We start from the raw sequence: 20636 nt of genomic DNA, 5'->3' as shown, positions 1-20636 counted from the left end.
TTGCGTCACTGAAATGCGTTGCAAACATGAAGACATGCGCAATGCACTGACCTTCCTTGTCTGGCCTCGTCCTGTAGCTAGACGAGGACCTTGAGTTTGTTGAGGAGTTTATTACTACATTCTTTAATTTTGATTAATCTACTGGTGGCCGAACCATGCCAGGTTCGGTGGAGATTCCCACTTTGAATGAATTAAATGTTGAGGAGGTAAGCGTTAGTCATTGCATTAATAAACAATCTAGTTAGCAATGATAGCTTAGATAGCTTGCTAGCTATAAAAAGCGTCTGCTTGCCAATACATTTTAGCTAACTAGAACAACAGGCTATATAGTGAACTTGTTAAATTGGCTAACCTTCACAACAAGACTGTAATGTTTGCTGAGATCTTGAGTAAACATCTAAAATCTGAAGCACACGGTGACTGAGCACACTAAGCTTTGCACTTAGCTAACGTAGCTAAACGAACGGTACAACACAAACACACACACACACACAGCACTTTCAATTTACAAGATCGCAAACTTTACATTGCCTTCTATCTTCAGAAACGTTGTAGATGCAATACAAGATAAATTATCATAAGCGATTTCATTTGCTCTAATAATTAGATACGTACTTTCCTTAAATTGTTCTCTGTGTGTTGTCTTTCATCTCAAGCACAGCCAAGTGAATCTCTGGCTAAACGTCATTGTTGTGTTTTGTTATGATATTCAGTCATGTCCCTGAAATTGCAGGAAATCTTCAACTAGCAAGTGAATACAGTAGCTGGGTTACGGAAATAAAAGATATACACATTCTGTAGAGTTATCAGGAAAATCTCCTTATTCATTTAAAAAGGTAAAAATGATATTGGTATTACCTATTGCCCCTTTGGTTTTTACAATGAAACAAAACTGTTTAATTGAATAAACAGTTGTATCTCCCAGAAAGTTGTATCTACTTAGTGTTGCTGACAAGTTACCCACTGCCTTCTAGTATTATCGCTATTCCATATTGTGGTTTTTTATTGCTCCCTGATGTTAAGCATATATTGGCCAAGGTGGCTGTGCCACATGTTGGACGAATGTCTCACTATGCCCGCTCCTGTGTAGGTCAGCGTGTCATCCGCGGTGCTGAAGGCAGCTGCCCACCATTATGGCTCTCAGTGTGACAGGGCCAACAAGGAGTTCATGCTCTGTCGCTGGGAGGAGAAGGACCCGAGGAAGTGTCTGAATGAAGGGAAGAAAATCAACGAGTGTGCCCTTAACTTCTTCAGGTGGGTAGTTGTAACACAGGTGAGTCGGAAACCACTCATGCTGAATTAGTCCTGCATGCAACTTCCACTTCGGCTCCTGCGTGATCCACGGGGGAATGTCTGGTATCCCAGCTTGAGGCTGACGTTTAGGTCCCACCGGTTATGTAATCAAAGGCTAAATGTCATAGATGAAACAGTTAGGTAGGCCAGCGGGTGATTGTGGTACTAGTGACATGGTCTGCGGTGTTCGTTCTCCGTTCATATTTAGCCTACAACACTAATCGAGCGCTGTACTGAAAGTCCATGGTGTAATGGTCTACTGCTTGAGCTGCGCGCCTCAGTCCTATCTCGCCAATGGCTCGCTAATTTTTTCCTTCTACCATTTTGAGGTATTGCCCTTTCAACAGAGCAGTTTTCATCCAAAATCCTCAACCAGGCTGTTTGCACTGAACAGGTTCATATTTAGGTTAAACTCAAAACACATTTCTTATTTTTCCATGCCTGTTCTGCAACGGACCAGCAAGACTCCCAGAGTAAGCCTAACTATAGGCTGCTGTTTGTCTGTCTGTCTGACAGATATGAGACGCTGGTGGAAGTGGTGTGTCTGGGTTGTCTCACTGTGGGGCATGGCGAGAGGCTTTGTTTACAGAAGGCCACTGTGCACTAATAACACCTTGTGATGCTGGACAAGTGCACGCGCATGTGCGTGCACACACACATGCAAACAAACACACACCTCTACACTGACTGGTGTTTGTCACCAAAAAGGGGCAGGGCTTGACATGCGAACGTGTTCTGTGGAAGGTCCACAAATAACACAACCGCTTCCAAAGCAGGACCAAATAAACAGCTCGGGTCCCAGGTGTAAACAGACGGTAATTGAGAATGGTGAGGCATGTCATTATTGTGATGGTGCGCGGTTTTTCGGCCAACTTATAATTACACTAGTTTGTTTAGGCTTTTGGAAGTCCTACACCCACCTTGAAGTGGTAGCTTAGCCACATTAGCAACGTAAATAAACAAAGACGCTGGTTAGATAGAAGTACACAAATCTGGAGAGTCTTTAAATGATGTGTCTATAACAAGGTGAACGCATTCGCGATGTGTTTTGGGAAGGGATACATTTAGAACTCCCTTATGTAGCGCGAGCGAGATGGAGGACATTCGTCAGCGGCCTGTGCTGCTTTACAGGAGTCACAGGCGTAAGTAAGTAGCAAGACATTTGTTTTGGGGAAGGGGCTCCGCCTGAATAGGCACCGTAAAAACCCACTACAGCAAACGTGCCAATCAACTTGTCACACTTTGCGTCCTCCAGGCAGATAAAGGGGAGCTGCGCCGAATCCTTCACAGAGTATTGGACTTGCCTGGACTACTCAAACCTGGCGGAGCTGCGCCAGTGCCGCAAGCAGCAGCACGCCTTTGACAGCTGCGTGCTGGACAAGCTTGGTTGGGAGAGACCCGGCCTGGGAGACCTTTCCAAGGTGAGGCCCCTGGAGGTTTACTGCCTGCCCATGTAGTTTTCTGTGGATTTCAAAGTATATAGGAGTTTTCTGAATACTCTTTAATAGAACAACTAGTATGGCGATGCGCCCTTATTCATTTTAGAAGTCACCTATTGATAACTGTTGTAAAGACATACAGTAATTTTCTGAAACAATGCCCTATTTTGGCCAGAAGTAATGTCAAGGGCATATGATATTGCGGTAAATATGTTGGCAGCTTAATAATATGATATAAAATGTTGTCTTTGAGTTAATGACACTTATCATGATATTAAGCTGTCGATACGATATTCATTGCCATTTACAGTAGAGCCATTATAAAATTACTTTTGACTTGGACTTGGATATAGAGTAAGTGCTGAAAACAAATTATGGTTCATTATTTAAAAAGTTTAAGACCACGCTAATATTGCAATAATATCCTGTTATATCAACACAAAATTTGAAGAACTAAATGAAAACCAAATAATTCGCCTGAGCTGAAGTACATGTTAGCTTTTGAAAGCCCCCAAGTAGATAATGCCTGCTTTTCTGCAGTTTTCTTTTTAGTCCTTCAGTAGAGGTATTAAATCTAGGGTCAACGGTAGTCTTTTCGCTTCAAAACCACTTCAAGCCTGTTGGTGCAGATTGTCATTATGCTTACACACGGTGGTGTAGGCTTTCTCTGTTTAACCAAGCAAAACTTTCACTGTATATTTCTTTTACACACAGTTTAATATTTGCTCTTTCTCATCTCCTTGTGAAGTTCCAACATTTTATTCATCTCATACAGGTTTTTTGCACGGTTTTATCGAAATCGTTGCGTTTCAGCTCCTAAACAGTGCACATGTTGTAAAATAATGAGGATAGAAAAGTGAATACGCCAGAAATGGAAAGGTCAACATGAGGAAATCTAATGGACCTCTAAATAATCCTGCTAATCAGTAGTCCACATGGGAGTCTGCTGGGTTAATATAGCAGTTCAATTAGCACTGGGGAAATCACAGTATCAAGTAACTGGATATGAAATAGAAAGTGGCCAGTATTTAGCCTCAGTGTTCATTATGTATTTGGGGAAATAGCGTGTGCGTGCGTGCATCTTAGTGTAGATGTGTGTGAGAGAGAGACTTTATCCATGGCCAGTGTCAGTAAATGGGCTCTAGTTTCTTTTGTTTGTGTCTTTGTTTTTCTTTGATAAATCAAATTATGACCAGAAGTCCTCACACAGATTAACATGAATAATGTGCTCTTTTTGCTGGAAAAAGTCTATTTCTGCCTAAGGGGATAAGGATTTGGGGTAAGTTGGCCATGATGTAGGATTTTTACTCTACAACTAGCATAAATACAAGCATTACCGGAACAGTAATTATTGTTTTAAAAAAAGATAATAAACATTGTTTGGATATATATATATATACTCTCCACAAACTGGTGTCAGACACTCACCGTACTATTACCCCACCCTAAACCACCCTGGACTAGCCAGTACAGTTCCAGTGCCGTTCCTTAAGGGAAGATGAGGAGACAAGTCGTGTCATTATTTAAATTTGTGCCCCTTTAAATTCAGTCTCTAAGTTGTTACGGTTGGTTTAGGGGACATGGATTTCTTTGTATGTCCCCACAAGGACAGAAGATGGTGCGCAGGGCGGCTGGACAGTCAGTTTAACATGCTGATGGGCTGGATCAGTTTTACATGCTGATGGGCTGGATCAGTTTTACATGCTGATGGGCTGGATCAGTTTTACATGCTGATGGGCTGGATCAGTTTTACATGCTGATGGGCTGGATCAGTTTTACATGCTGATGGGCTGGATCAGTTTTACATGCTGATGGGCTGGATCAGTTTTACATGCTGATGGGCTGGATCAGTTTAACATGCTGATGGGCTGGATCAGTTTAACATGCTGATGGGCTGGATCAGTTTTCCATGCTGATGGGCTGGATCAGTTTTCCATGCTGATGGGCTGGATCAGTTTTCCATGCTGATGGGCTGGATCAGTTTTCCATGCTGATGGGCTGGATCAGTTTTCCATGCTGATGGGCTGGATCAGTTTTCCATGCTGATGGGCTGGATCAGTTTTCCATGCTGATGGGCTGGATCAGTTTTCCATGCTGATGGGCTGGATCAGTTTTCCATGCTGATGGGCTGGATCAGTTTTCCATGCTGATGGGCTGGATCAGTTTTACATGCTGATGGGCTGGATCAGTTTTACATGCTGATGGGCTGGATCAGTTTTACATGCTGATGGGCTGGATCTGTTTTCCATGCTGATGGGCTGGATCTGTTTTCCATGCTGATGGGCTGGATCAGTTTTCCATGCTGATGGGCTGGATCAGTTTTCCATGCTGATGGGCTGGATCAGTTTTCCATGCTGATGGGCTGGATCAGTTTTCCATGCTGATGGGCTGGATCAGTTTTCCATGCTGATGGGCTGGATCAGTTTTACATGCTGATGGGCTGGATCAGTTTTACATGCTGATGGGCTGGATGGGATGTTCCTGAACTGTCTCTGTCAGCAAAGAAAGGTGTGAATAACGTTGCACATCCAAGTAATCAGTTATTGATTGGAAAAACATGAAAGGAATGTCTGCAACTCTGGCATAGTGGCATAACCGTCACCAGGGCTTCTGAATACCTTTTTCCACTGGTTCCACTGAGTCTTTCAGTTGGTGGCACCAGCACATGATTTGGTAGCAACCCCCCAGATATTTATTAGTGTACATCATATTTGGTGTATTAGTTTATTTGAATATAAACATTAATTATATAGCTTCATTAGATTGTATATTTATACTGTATGTTTAGGGTACTTGCATTGGGACTTACATAGTTCTTGATGTTTTTGTTAAGAATGCAATCATGGCTAGACCTAACAGAGCAATTGTGGAGGGTAGTGGAATTTTCTTGGGTAGATTTAGATATCATAGTCTTACACTGTGCATTGGCCTGCTAGATTTCAACGTAGCCTCACAGCATTTGTCTTTCTACTGACCTGGATCCTTGAGTTGTTAAGTGAAAAGAGCTAATTATTTGACTGATATTTTTTTTTTGACTTGTAAACATGTGGTTTAAACAAGGAATATTTATTACTACTAGAATTACAAAAAAAAAATCTTAATAGATTTAAAACATGGACTAGTTGCAGGTTCAACATGGTCAGTTTGTGTCTTGTTTTGCTTTCTAGCTGCGAGGAAGATGGCCACGTCTTTGCACATTGCATAGCATTTCAGAAAATAACAAATTCTTCATGAACTGCACATCTGTAACAAGTCGTTGACATGTTTCCCTTATCATATGGTCTTTGTCTCACACTAGTTTTGGGAGAGAGATCTGTGTTTTGGAGGAAATGTCAGGGATGAGGTGGCTTGGTCTGTAGTATATTTCTATGTATTGTCACTATGTTGCCAATCAACCAAGCGCATATTGTCTCTTGAGAGGGAGGCCATTTTGTTGTTGAACGATGTCTGATTAGAACTTTGACTGGGTCTCGTCTTCTGCGTTAAATGTATGATTATGACTTCTTTGGAGAGTTCTCATTGGGCAGGGTGGTAGCCGCCTAAGATCTCCTTCACACAGCAACAGAATGCTGTTTTGACAGTTACTCCCTGACAACTGAGCGAGAGGGAGTGGGTGGCTCAAACAGACCGTTACACATGGAGCTGAAAAAAGACACGTAGAGTTCGATATCAGTGCGACAATGGGTCACGTTACCGTTAGACCAAACTTTGCCAAGGTCATGTTGGTGCTCTCAATTGAAATAGTACCTCGAAAAAGCCAAGACAAAGGGTCACAGAATGCAGCTGTTTGGTCATAGTCTCAAGCCCAATCTGGAGCCCTGTTAACCATGCTAGATTCGGCCACGCTACAAAGGGCAGTATGGTGCCTGCTGATGCAGCCTGAGAGTGTCCTCTGGATGGTTAACCCCCTTGCATGTTTCTCCTCAGGTGACGAAGGTGGACACTGATAGACCAATCCCTGAGAATCCTTACCATTCGAGACCCCGGCCGGAGCCAAACCCTGTCATTGAGAGCAAGTTGCAACCCGCCAAGCACGGCAGCCGGCTCTTCTTCTGGAGCTGGTAAAGCGGTGTGCTAATGAAGTTTCCCTAGGATCAGCTTCCCCTCCCCCAAAACCTAACCTTAACTATTACTGGGGAAAATGTGAAACTGACCCCTGGTCAACATCTAGGGACAACTTATCCACAATGCCTGCTGTCTCCTCCACCACAGACACCATCATCAGACCTCTTTGGATGGAGGGGGACGTCTTTGGCTGTGTTTATACAGGCTGAAAAATCCAGATCTTACGTTGTTCTTTTGACCGGTAGCGTCAGATCTCTTCACTGATTGGTCAAAAGGGCAAAAACAGAGATCAGTATTTAGCTGCCTGCGTACACACAGTCAATGTGCGTTTTGAATGTTCAGCCGTTCTCTTCTCTCTATATTGTTGAAACGTTATTGGTTGAATGAAAAGCAACGTGTGGTTTTGTTGTGAAATAAAAACAAAAGATTTAATTTCAAAATGCTAATCTCCTGAGTTGTCTGCTGTCATGCAAATCATCAATGTAACTGGGGGGGGTTGTGCTTACAGTGTCCAATAATGTGAACTGGTGAAAACAGTAGGTAGTGTTTGTACGCAAACGGGAACAGTTTCATTGTGTTGTCCTCTTTAACTATGTCGGTTCAGGGTCTTATTGGGTTCAGGGTCATTGCCAGTTTCCTCTTGTTCTTCTGGGTCACTTCATGAGACCTGGAGGATGGTCCTGGTAAGACAGACAGGGCCAGTTTGAAGGCTGTGGGTTCATCCCATATTAGGACCCTATATTCCACAAGCTCTGGGCAAATGTAGTGTACGGGTATATGGTTTCATTTGGAACCGATTCACTGTGGTATGGAATGCCAATATCCATCCTAACACTGACAAAGGAAAACCGTATAACTAGTATTTTAACAGCAATGCGTCCCTGGCAGTTTTATGGACCTGGACAGGAATTAAGTTTTTTTATTAAATTACACTGGGTTGTTGGCGGACCGTATTATTCAGACCCTTTGATATCTTAGTGACATTGTATTAGTTTGAGAGGCTGAGTCTGTTTACTCCTGTCAAATTGTTTTTAACATACAACACCTGTAATACCCATTTAAAACCCAACATCATAGAAGCCCAGAGACTGTACGTTTTGAATAAAAATAAAAAAAACAAGTGTGTGTGGGCATTCATGTCAGCCGTGGTTTCATATCATTCCGTCTCCCCAGCCTAGCTTTCTACAGCTGTACGGGCTGATGTCAGTGTGTTGTGGAGTCTGAGAGGTTTTTGGTGGATTCAGCCTGACGTTTCTTTGGCACGGAGAGAGGCAGGACTGCCTTGGCCGACCGGGGAGGGCCTGTCTCCACAAGGAATACTGAGTGTCTGTCCCAAATCCAACTCTGTTTCCTTCACGGGCCTCCGGTCAGCGCGGGCTCTGGTCAAACCTAGTGCAGCAGAAAGGGAGCCGTTTGGGACTGGAACGGCATCAGAGGGCCCCAGCTGGCCCCAGTGCCTGAGGGCTACTCAGGGTATCACATCAAGGGAAACAGAACACTACTCCTTGAATCAGAAGCGTAGGCCCAAATGGCACCCTTGAGCACTGTTTTGGACCGGGGCCCATGAAGCTGTCATCAAATATAGTGCGCTGGCGAGTAGGGTGGAATTTAGGCCACGGTCAGATTCCTGTCAGACCACCGTTGTAAATGAGAATAAAATGACTTTGTAGAGCGTAACCTGTGAGCGTGTACCCTCTGAACGTGGAGGAGAGGGTTTGAGGCGAGTGGTTCTCTGGCTTGACTTCTCGTTCCCTTTAAAGCTTCAGGCACAGCTCTGGAGCGGTTTCCTATGCCATGTGGTTCATTTCTACAGGGACCAATAGGGACTGTACATTTGACAGTTGTCAGATTTAAACGTGGCTATGTGGCCCAGGGGTGTTTTTTAAATCATGTTAAGTGGCCTCTTTCCAAAAAGCCCTTGGCCAGGCGACGTTCGTGATGGTGTCCGTGTAAAAGTCTGCAGATACCCACGTTCCAATGTCACCCCGCTCATGTGAAAATATTCAGCTGGCTTATTTGCTTTGCTTATTTTTAATTTGATCATTAATCTTCAGTGTTGTGAAGACATAAATAATCCAGACAATTTTCCTCCCATGTTTCCACTCCGTCCAGATGAGACCTATAGCCTAGTTCTTCCAACTGAGCAGTTTAGCATTGAGATTACGCACTCGAAGTAACAGGCAGACCGCCACAGATTTCAAAATATCTTATTTTATTCAACCTTCCTTTAACCTCACTGTCCAATTTAATTCGAGAGACATCTCCAACTTGGGAGACATAACTAGGATGGCTATCCTCTACTATCACACCCCCCCTCCTCCCCTTTTATTGTCAGACAGCCAATCCTGTCTTGTGTAGAAATCCCCTGATGATTCCCCTGAGGTGCGGTCTCTGGTTTGCACCGGTGGCTCATGGTCAGGAAGCGCCCGGCATCGGTGGTCCTGACCTGGGCGATGTGCACAGGGATGAAGCGAAGGGGGGAAGGAAAGGTTTCAGTGGGGATTGACTGGCACATAGTGGGGGGGGGGGGGTTGGCAGTCGGACAAGGAGTCCGACTGTAGACGGGGGCGACTAGTGTCTCAAGGCAGCAGGGCCGCGGTTCTCGTGGCAGGCCTGGCTCAAAGCCTCTGCCAGGAAAAGAGGGGGTCACCATCAGTGGACTCTGCCCCGATGCAGGAAGCCCATTTTGGCTGAGGAAAGAATTACAATAAAGGGCTTTCTCAAAGCAACCTCCTGGAGAAAACAGGAGACAACGGTGTTAAAACACTTAAACCTGCTTATTCACGTTCCCCAACTGTCAATAACCCCATTGTTCAGTCCACCACTTTGTCAGTTGCTGCCAGTCTTTTTATCTCTCAGTCATCCGGTCATTTCTGTCAGAACCTAGTGTAAAGTCAATAAATAAGCCCTGTTTCTTTGGTGTATTCAGTGTTAGGTGTATTAACTGATTATCATCATTTGTTGTTAGTTGTAGTCCACCAGCACTTCATCAAAACAATACATCTTAGCCACTTTGTGATTTGTATTTAGCTAATTGATTAATTCAAACATGCAAATTAGTCTGACCTAAAATTCTGCATTGTCTGGAAAACGTACAGTACTTTTAAAGTATAAGCTACACAACGAAGCTCGTCAAGCAGACGTCATTTCTTGGTCCTCCATACGTGCTACTGAGTGCTGCATTCATGCTTCATCTCAATGTTTACATGGCCACTTTGAACTCTCACGCAGGTCGTATTTAATACAGTCTCACTGCCATTCATGGGAATTGTCATTCTGTAGAGTACAAAGAGCTCAGGAAGACTGCAAGTACCTCCCCAGATCCCTATGAGTCAAGTCTGAATAAGCCCTGCTCCCTTTTTAAGCCCAGACCTGGATTCAAATACTATTTGATATCATTGCAAATACCTAAGCTTAACTTAATTGAGCTTGTCCATTCTAATGAAACCAGTAGAACTGTCCAAGCTCCTTTTGGAGCATATGGTGCTCCAAAAGGACTAAAGCGAATTCTTACTGTATCTGAAAGACTTCAGATAGCACTTCAACCCAGATCTGGTCTTAAACCCACAGAGTTACCTTAGCTTCCAATGTCTTTCAGCTGAAGTCTGAATATCCTGGGCTTATTTCTTTGGGATAATGCAAAACATGATCCATAACATGAACTTGATTAGCAGAGGGAGAATTCATGCATTTTAACAGGATTAATGTCATGTGGTTGACAGGAGGGACCTATTTTACAAACCCCACACCACCGTCTAAACCACTGATCCCCTTGGCAATTATAGAAATCAGTGCACCACGCCAGTTTAGACCAACACAGAAATACACTTACTGGGTCTTGAAGCTGTTTTTCCCCCCAAGTCCCCCTCACGCATTGCCTGTTGTTTGAATTAATTAATTAGTCATGCTCTTTAGTCACATATCAACATGTAGTATTGCCATTTCATGTTTGTTTCCAAGATGGCCTGGATATACAGATTCATATTAGGAATGTGTATAAAGCTACTTTGTAAATAATACTGTTACTTCGATAAGAAGCATTCTGTAATCCCACCCCTCATATGCCAGGTAAATATGGGGTTGTAGAGGATCACAGAGCTCTTTTTTGAGGTGATAGAATCATTGTTTGCATTCCAGTGGTTTCACGCTTTGCATTCGTTGTTTTTCCTCCAGTGTTTTTAAAGCTCCAATGAATGGTTTTGTTAAGCTAACATTTAGCAACTGCTGTCTGTGTTTGTTCCAGCGAACTAGGTATTAGCAGGAGAAAGACAAGACTGCACAGGTGAGCTTGCTGTCTCTGGCTCAAAAGCTGTCCCATGGATATGGTGCCTGTAAAGATGTACTGTATGTGCAAAGACGAGTCCTTTGCAAATGTAAAGGTTAAACTTTTTCCCGTAATTTTAAATGCAGCTGTGGCCAAAGGTATTGGCACTTTTGCTCTTTCTGTGTAACTCGCATTGGTCAACTTCAATCTTTGTACCACACTGCTACTAAAAGGAAAGGTCCAAATAAAATAGGTGTTGCTTACATTTCACATTTGGATAATATGTCACTTACAATATAAATTTAGGGGGCTTTGCCAATTTACTGAGACTATTTATTAGAAGGAACTTTTTTCAAAACATCTGAATGAAGTTGCTGAAATTAGGTTACTTCATAGTAGTTGTTCTTGTTGGGCCTTGGTCATCCCAGGGTCTACCAAGAGCGTCAGCATCCTGAAAGGCTGATCATGCCTCACAATCATGGACCTACTCCAATACACATACAGCCCCAAAATATCCACAGGCGACACAATTCCCATTGCGCTGCACACTGCCCTCTCCCACATAAACAACAAATACCTACAGTATGGAAGAACGCTGTTCATCCATTACAGCTCAGCATTCAACACCATAATATTCTCCAAGTTCATCGCTAAGCTCAGGACCTTGGCAATTAACTTTGACTTCTGCAACTGGGTGTTGAACTTCCTGAAGCACCGCCCCCCGGTGGTGAGAATAGGCAACATATTTGTCACCCTCAACCTCAGTAAGAAAGTCACTCAGAGACGGATATGATCGCGGCTTACAGTAAACAGAGGGCTGAGAACGCCCCAATCCACATGGACAAAGCTGAAGTGGGGTGGGTCGCAGTCGCAAAGCGTTTCAGAGGGTGGTGCAACGACCAAGTTCACTGCGTCCAAGCTCCCAGTCATTATGAAGTGGTTGAGGAAGGTCCTAACAACAGTCAATGACCCCAGCCACCCAAGCCATAGGCTGTTTTCTATAACCCTGCACGACGGGCATGACACGTGGTACCAGTCTCTCAATTCTATTAGGTACAGAATCCTGCACAGCTTCTCCCCCCGAGCCTTATGAATGTTCAACAAAACTGTCAAATTATAAAATGGTCACATGGCTATCCACATGTCGCCCTATTCGCACTGTCCCTTTGGTATTGTTTATTTGCACACACACTCACTAGACTATACCCACACACGCTCACATATAGTTACACTCCACGCAAACTCAGTTAATGCTCATTACATACATTATATTTTTTCTTTCATTTCATTTTTAATAGGGGCAGATGATAAATGATTTTTCTGCTGGTCTACACACTCTTGTCTAAACATGTGAAAAATAAAACATAAGATTTATAGGTAACACTTTGTGACGGTTACTGTCATAACGCATTGTGGCGCAATCATAATCGTGTCATAACATTTAATAACAGTTGTCATAACTTGTCATGACTGGTTATAATATTCCAGGAACATTTCATGCATATATACACATTATTCCCAGTCATAGGGGAACTCCATACCTGATGGAGTAATTAATTGACCTTTGCTGATTTCCTCATATAAACTGTAACTCAGTAAAATCATAGAAATTGTTACGTATTATATATTATATTATACATGTTATAGCTCAATACATTTACAATCAAGGCGGGGGAATAGTTTGCCTTGTGTTGTAAGTTTGGTGGGTTTTGACACATTTATGTAGTGTCATCGATGAACAATATATTTATCAAAGTCTATCTATGAGTCATTATGGTGGTATGATCATTATAATAGGTTATGACAAGTTTTCAGCTGTTATTAAATGTTGTGACATTGTTTTCATGCTTTCTGTCAAGAAATGTTACTGATTTTTAATTATCCGGAAAGACTTTATGGAGTTGTTATTTGAATAATGTTAAGTGGTTTGAGACATTGCCTGGAAATGATTGAGCTGGTATGAATATATTCCATGCCATCCTCCCAATCTGACATTTACGTGCCCAGTTTTTTCTCTCGATTTTGTTGGCTGGATGTGTGAATCTTGGACAAAATATACTGTAGTATGTAGTTGAAGTTTGGCACATTATGAAGCATCCGTCAAACAGTGACCAAAATATATAGATATAGTGCCTTACACAGTTTTCTGATTTTATAAACCAAGGACTTAGAAGCTAAATCTTGGTGAAAGAAATAAGAAGTGTTTTCTCAGATTGACTACCCTTTCACGCCAACTCAATATGCGCAGGGTTAGCAGGGGCACCACCAGAACCAGGTTTTTGGGGCTCAAGACGAGAAACACAAATTAAGATTCACTTTCATTGACCAAAGAACAACCACAGAACAAAGCAAATAAATATAACCAAATGTCACCATATCAGGAAGTTAACCATGTCAGAAAGCAGCAGCCTAGCCAAGTCATCATGTTCCAACCCAAACTGTCTAATAAAAGCCAAAGTACATTAAGAGCTGTTCTCATGTTGAAGAGGAATCCTCGCCAAATGTAACACTGTAGAGTTGCATTGTATCTACTTGGGTTTGACCCATGAAGACCTACAGTGGGGAGAACCAGCATTTGATACACTGCTGATGTTGCAGGTTTTCCCACTTCCAAAGCATGTAGAGGTCTGTAATTTTTATCATAGGTACTCTTCAACTGTGATTGAAGGAATCTAAAACAAAAATTCTGAAAATCACATTGTATGATTTTGAAGTAGTTAATTAGCATTTTATTGCATGACATAAGTATTTGATACTTATGTCATGCAACTTAATATTTAGTACAGAAACCTTTGTTTGCAATAACAAAGATTGAATGTTTCCTGTAGTTCTTCACCAGGTTTGCACAAACTGCAGCAGGGATTTTGGCCCACTCCTCCATACAGACCTTCTCTAGATCCTTCAGGTTTCGGGGCTGTTGCTGGGGAATACGGACTTTCAGCTCCCTCCAAAGATTTTCTATTGGGTTGAGGTCTGGAGACTGGCTAGGCCACTCCAGGACATTGAGATGCTTCTTACGGAGCCACTCCTTAGTTGCTCTGGCTGTGTGTTTCGGGTCGTTGTCATGCTGGAAGACCCAGCCACGACCCATCTTCAATGCTCTTACTGAGGGAAGGAGGTTGTTGGCTAAGATCTCGCGATACATGGCTCCATCCATCCTCCCCTCAATACGGTGCAGTCGTCCTGTCCCCTTTGCAGAAAAGCATCCCCAAAGAATGATGTTTCCACCTCCATGCTTCACGGTTGGGATGGTGTTCTTGGGGTTGTACTCATCCTTCTTCTTCCTCCAAACACAGCGAGTGGAGTTTAGACCAAAAAGCAATTTTTTTGTCTCATCAGACAACATGACATTCTTCCATTCCTCCTCTGGATCATCCAGATGTTCATTGGCAAACTTCAGACGGGCCTGGACATTCACTGGCTTCAGCAGGGGGACCTTGCGTGCGCTGCAGGATTTTAAATCCATGACGGCGTAGTGTGTTACTAATGGTTTTCTTTGAAACTGTGGTCCCAGCTCTCTTCAGAGATGTCATGCAATAAAATGCAAATAAATTATAAAAAAATCATACAATGTGATTTTCTGGATTTTGTTTTAGATTCCTTCTCTCACAGTTGAAGTGTACCTATGATAATAATTACAGACCTCTACATGCTTTGTAAGTGGGAAAACCTGCAAAATTGGCAGTGTATCAAATACTTGTTCTCCCCACTGTAACCCATGTACTCCACCCTGAAATAAGCCAAATGAGTCATATTGGTACCTGTCCACCACCAAAAGAGGGACTTTTGTTCACAGGAAGTTTCCCTTTAAAAGTTATTGATGCTTTCATCTTAAAGGTTTTCCTTTAGAAATAGAAAAAATACTGTCTTTGCATTTGAAATTAGTTAATGATGGGTTGATTCAGTGGAGAAATTGATTGAATCCTCACTACGTTAGAGAGAAACTTGCACATGAAACAGTCAGGCCCTCTGCTACCGCCTGGGATTTTAGTAAATTGAAAATTGACAGAGCAAGGGCCATTTTCCATCTAATTCAGGGCTTCAGGGAGTTATGTGCTGGAAGTGTGAGTCGGTAATTTTCCCAGATGCTCAAGAGAAGCTCAGAAAGGAGCAAGAACAGATTTTATCATTTTATCTTTCAACACCTCCCATTATCAAATCTCCTGCAGATTCTGAGCCCTCAACTGAGATATCCAAGACTCTCATACAGTATGTGTCACCCTGTGGAGAATTCACTTTCTCTTTTTATCTTCAAGTCAGCATGCCAACCGGAAGTTCCCTTTTCAGCACTTTTCTTTTTCCTTCAAGATCAACAGAATTTTTCCTCAACCTGTGCAGAAATTGGAAGTGCATGATGACCTCTAAATGAATTGATCCCTTTCCTCTTGAGGTGTTCTCCCTGTGTGTTGCACTTCTACAGCCCAGGGCCCATAGGGTGCTGTTCAAAAAGTGGTGCACGCTATAAAGTAGGGCATGAACTACCATTAAAAACAGAAATATGGTATTTTTTCTACAGCCACAGGGTCTTGTTCATTAACTTTCAGGGTTTGTATTTACAACCCTGTTTCCAAAACATTTGTGACACTGAGTAAAACGCAAATAAAAACAGATAATTGAATCCCTATATTTAATTTTAAATAGTATAAACTAAAGACAACATGTTGAACCTGAGAAATGTTATTGTTTTTGGAAAAATGTACGCCCATTTTGACATTGATGCCAGCAACACGTTTCAAACAAGTGGGGACAGTGGCATGTTTACCATTGTTACATCTCTTCTTTTAACAACACTGTGAGCGTTTGGGAACTGAGGAGACCAATTGCTGTAGTTTGGAAATTGAAATACTTTTCCATTCTTGCTTGATATAGGATTTCAGCTTCTCAACAGTTTGGGTTCTCCTTTGTCGTATTTTTGGTTTCATAATGAGACAAATGTTTTCAATGGGTGACAGGTCTGGACTGCAGTCTAAGGAGCCATGCTGGAGTAATATGTCTGAAAAAGGTTTGGAGCATATCTTGCTCCAAACCTAGATTTCTTAGCATTAGTATTTCTATTTTCCTATTCAATGTTATATTATTATGATCTCATCTCTTCTTCTATTATTATGATGTATTTTTATATTTCTCTCTTTGATTAAATGTTTTATTATGTAGTTGTTATTCTATTTCTATTATTCTATGTTTTACCAATCGTTTTTTTTCAATGTATGAATTGTGCTGTATAAATAAACTTGCTTGCTTGCTTAATGGTGCCTTTACAGATGTGCAAGTCACCCATGCCATGTGCACTAATGCACCCCTATACCATCATGCCGTATACTTCCTTAGCCTGGAGGATGCGGCGTCCATGATTCCCAAAAGTAATTTGACCACAAGACAGTTGCACTTTGCCTCATTCCATCTTAAATGAGGTCAGTGCCAGAGATTGTGGAAGCGTTTCTGGATCTTGTTTATATCTGGTTTCTTCTTTGCGTGGTTCAGTTTCACTTACATTTGTGGATGCAGTGACATGCTGCATTCACAGTTCAGTCTTTCACAGAGTGGTGAACACCTGTCCCGGCGCCTCGTCCTGCTCCAGGGCTGGAGCCACCACCTGACAACTTCTGAAAGACTCATCCTCTCTGGGATGTTTTTTTTTTTTAGATATGTGGCATGTGTACCAGTGTACACTCATCCATTGTAGATATGTGGCATGTGTACCAGTGTACACTCATCCGTTGTAGATATGTGTACCAGTGTACACTCATCCGTTGTAGATATGTGACATGTGTACCAGTGTACACTCATCCGTTGTAGATATGTGACATGTGTACCAGTGTACACTCATCCGTTGTAGATATGTGGCATCTGTACCAGTGTACACTCAGCCATTGTAGATATGTGGCATGTGTACCAGTGTACACTCATCCGTTGTAGATATGTGACATGTGTACCAGTGTACACTCATCCGTTGTAGATATGTGGCATGTGTACCAGTGTACACTCATCCGTTGTAGATATGTGGCATGTGTACCAGTGTACACTCAGCCATTGTAGATATGTGGCATGTGTACCAGTGTACACTCAGCCGTTGTAGATATGTGGCATGTGTACCAGTGTACACTCATCCGTTGTAGATATGTGGCATGTGTACCAGTGTACACTCAGCCGTTGTAGATATGTGGCATGTGTACCAGTGTACACTCAGCCATTGTAGATATGTGGCATGTGTACCAGTGTACACTCATCCGTTGTAGATATGTGTACCAGTGTACACTCATCCGTTGTAGATATGTGACATGTGTACCAGTGTACACCCATCCGTTGTAGATATGTGGCATCTGTACCAGTGTACACTCAGCCGTTGTAGATATGTGGCATATGTACCAGTGTACACTCATCCGTTGTAGATATGTGACATGTGTACCAGTGTACACTCAGCCATTATAGATATGTGGCATGTGTACCAGTTTACACTCATCCGTTGTAGATATGTGGCATGTGTACCAGTTTACACTCATCCGTTGTAGATATGTGGCATATGTACCAGTGTACACTCATCCATTGTAGATATGTGGCATGTGTACCAGTGTACACTCATCCGTTGTAGATATGTGACATGTGTACACTCAGCCGTTGTAGATATGTGACATGTGTACCAGTGTACACTCATCCGTTGTAGATATGTGGCATGTGTACCAGTGTACACTCATCCGTTGTAGATATGTGGCATGTGTACCAGTGTACACTCATCCGTTGTAGATATGTGGCATGTGTACCAGTGTACACTCATCCGTTGTAGATATGTGGCATGTGTACCAGTGTACACTCATCCGTTGTAGATATGTGGCATGTGTACCAGTGTACACTCAGCCATTGTAGATATGTGGCATGTGTACCAGTGTACACTCATCTGTTGTAGATATGTGACATGTGTACCAGTGTACACTCATCCGTTGTGTACATTGCACAGTTTTGTATTCAACAACACGACATTGGCGGGCCAAGGATTTCCAACAGGTTTTAACCTATTTAGTTGTGAGATGTTCCACCAGATACTTTTTAGTGTTACACATCTTTTCCAGTCTTTTGTTGCCCCTGTTTTTTTTTTAAATGTGATGCTGGCATCAAATTCAAAGGAACAATAAACATTTTAAGTTTCAACATTTGGTATGTTGTCTTTGTACTATTTTCTATTAAATATAGGGTTTAATTGTTATACATCTTTGCATTTTGTTTTTATTTCCATTTTACACAGAGTCCCAACATTTTTGGAAACAGCATTTTATTTGTCCCAGTGAGAAATGTAGTAATATTAACATTAGAATGACAATTCTGCTTTGAGTAATTAGATGTGAACTCTTGAACACAGAGTTCAAACTGATTGTATCTGTCGTTTGAAACACTGATTTGAGTCTCAGTGAGGGGACAACCCAGCTGTTTAAAAACCAAATGGGGGATGGATTGATAACGTGTGTGTGTGTATGTGAAGGGGTTGTGTGGGAGCTCCACCGAGTGATGCTGCGGGTCCTTCTGGCTTGTGTTTGTGTTGGCCCCATCCAAGGCCTTCATTACTCCTACTGAGACACAGCCCATACAGCCCCGGGGGCTGAATCCCAAATGACAGCATATTCCCTATATGGTGCTCTACTGTTGACTAACAGCCTTAGAGGAGAGGGTGCCATTTTGGATGAGGCCCTGGCCTCAGGACTATTTACAGCTTTACCGCGCTGTTCCACTGTGGCGTGCAAGCACCAAATCCGTTTCCCCCTCTCTCCTCTTCTCCATGCTGTAGGGAGAGCTCTACTGTCATGTACGGCATTGTTTGTTGAAACTTCAGCCCCGTGATTCATCGTTTTTTCGCTCAATGGAGATGAGGGAGAAGCCCCCCCCCAAAATAAGTTCTGAGCCAAGTCGAGGGGCCAAGAGCTGCAAGTGACTCGCTTATCCGTCTTCCACCCCCCCCCCCCCCACCCTCCACCGCGCTCCATCTCTATCCTCTTACCTCATCTATATCGATGTAAACAGAAGTTTCCGGAACCTTTGACGGACCCTTCCACCCTCCTTTACTTTCCTTCGTCCGCGTCGGGGCAAACCCTCCTAAGTAGTTTTTAGAGGCACTTGCGGTTGTCTGTCCTTATTAACTCCCTCCCACACACACATCAGTGGCAGAACTTCAGTTGGCAGTTCTGTATGGTTCCTATATGTTCTCGGTAACACGCTTGCCTCATGCCCAGTCTCCGTGCATTTTCATCCCATTTTAATGCAGTTGTGTGTGCGGTTTCCAGGAGGGACATGGAGGCATTCCTCCGCGGTGCGTTCATCTAAACAGATTTAGTTAGAAGAGACGCGTTTCGGCGCAGCGCAGCTCTGCTCCTCCAACGGTTCCTGTCTCACTTCTGGCTCAGCCTGCTAGGGTTTCGTACGCATGTCAAGGTGGGTTAGTCTTTCCCTGCGTCTCCTCTTGCTGGGGCCTTGGTGGGCTATCAGTCACACACTCCGGGCCCAGGCCACTTCCCTCCCGGCCTCCCCCGGCCTCCCCCGGCCTCCCCCGCTCTCGCTGGGTGTTCACTTCAACTTTTCCTCCCTTTTTCTCTATCTCCCGCCTCTCTTGGTCTTCGTTGGCCAGAGTTTTTTTTCCCTCAGCTGCCACCTTTCATACTCTTCCGTTTGAGCGATATCAAAACAAGTAGGCGATAGATTTCCTCATGAATCTGTTCGTCCCGCACCCGCCTTACCCCCCCCCCCAATGGGCCGAGCTGAAATATCCGGACTCATGTAAACGGAATCTGTCTATTTTAGATTCCTCGCCCTCAGCTCGACCAAACTATCAAGCCACAAGTTTAACAAGTTGAGTCTGAGATATTTATTCGGGTAACCACAGCAGGACAGTGTGGGGTGCTGAGGATCCTGTTTACTCAATGGGCCCTTGGGGGTGGCAGCTGCTGTCGCCTGTAGGTGGAAATAACACACATCGTCAATCTGATACAGAAGGAAGTCCAGCAATGCTTAGTCATAGACACACACACACACACACAACACCACACACTGTATCAAGTGCAGGGACGTGAGAGGATTTCACCCCTCCGAAACATTATTGTCTGGAGTGGAAATGCCTTTGCACACCCTCAGGTGCTATCTGCAGCATTCTCTACACGATGACAGCACTTGTTTTCCAGGAAGTTTGTAGAATTGAATGCGTGGACTGGTTCCAAGTTATTCATGGGTGGAGTGTGTAGATGATTTTACAGCAGGGTCTCAAGGGACTTGCGCAGGTGTCATTCCGGATTCCAATTTGGCATTGAGGAAACCTGCACAGTGGTTTCCTCATCAGGAACTTGTGCCACACGATTAAGCATGTGTTTCATGTGTCAAATTTTGATTTGAAAAAAATACCCTGTATTACCCCAAATGTAGCAGATTCTGTTCTCCTGTCCTAAATTCACGATTTCTAAATCTCAACTATGAGACTACATTCTCAATGCACTCCTTGCCAAGTCGTTTCTAACCACATTGCTTGTTCGCTCAGGAACTTTTCACCAACACACGCGCGCTAGAGCTAAAAGCATTCCCCGGCCTACAACCACAACTGAGCT

General features: G+C 43.1%; 2 protein-coding genes across 3 annotated transcripts in view; one reads left to right on the top strand and one right to left on the bottom strand.

Moving 5' to 3' along the window:
* The window catches only part of morn5 (MORN repeat containing 5), a 29296-nt gene extending 10200 nt beyond the window's left edge, over positions 1-19096 (bottom strand). The window contains exon 1 of one of the 2 annotated variants that reach the window (XM_020053590.3): positions 19046-19096. In XM_020053590.3, coding sequence (XP_019909149.1) covers positions 19046-19050 — 5 coding nt within the window. In that variant the 5' untranslated portion in view covers positions 19051-19096. Of the gene's footprint in view, positions 1-615; positions 1075-19045 lie in introns of those variants that run through there. The other variant, XM_020053591.3, reaches the window with a different exon arrangement.
* Positions 33-7237, top strand: ndufa8 (NADH:ubiquinone oxidoreductase subunit A8). The gene is made up of 4 exons (XM_010877683.4): positions 33-206; positions 1091-1254; positions 2549-2714; positions 6660-7237. Exons 1-4 carry the CDS (start codon positions 156-158, stop codon positions 6795-6797), a joined length of 519 nt encoding a protein of 172 aa, XP_010875985.1. The 5' UTR covers positions 33-155; the 3' UTR covers positions 6798-7237.
* Positions 19097-20636: the final 1540 nt, after the last annotated feature.

The sequence above is a fragment of the Esox lucius genome, chromosome 14 (assembly GCF_011004845.1).
Source record: "Esox lucius isolate fEsoLuc1 chromosome 14, fEsoLuc1.pri, whole genome shotgun sequence".
Taxonomy (NCBI): Eukaryota; Metazoa; Chordata; class Actinopteri; order Esociformes; family Esocidae; genus Esox; species Esox lucius.
The sequence above is the reverse complement of the archived record's forward strand: the minus strand, read 5'-3'. Positions and strand labels throughout refer to the sequence as shown.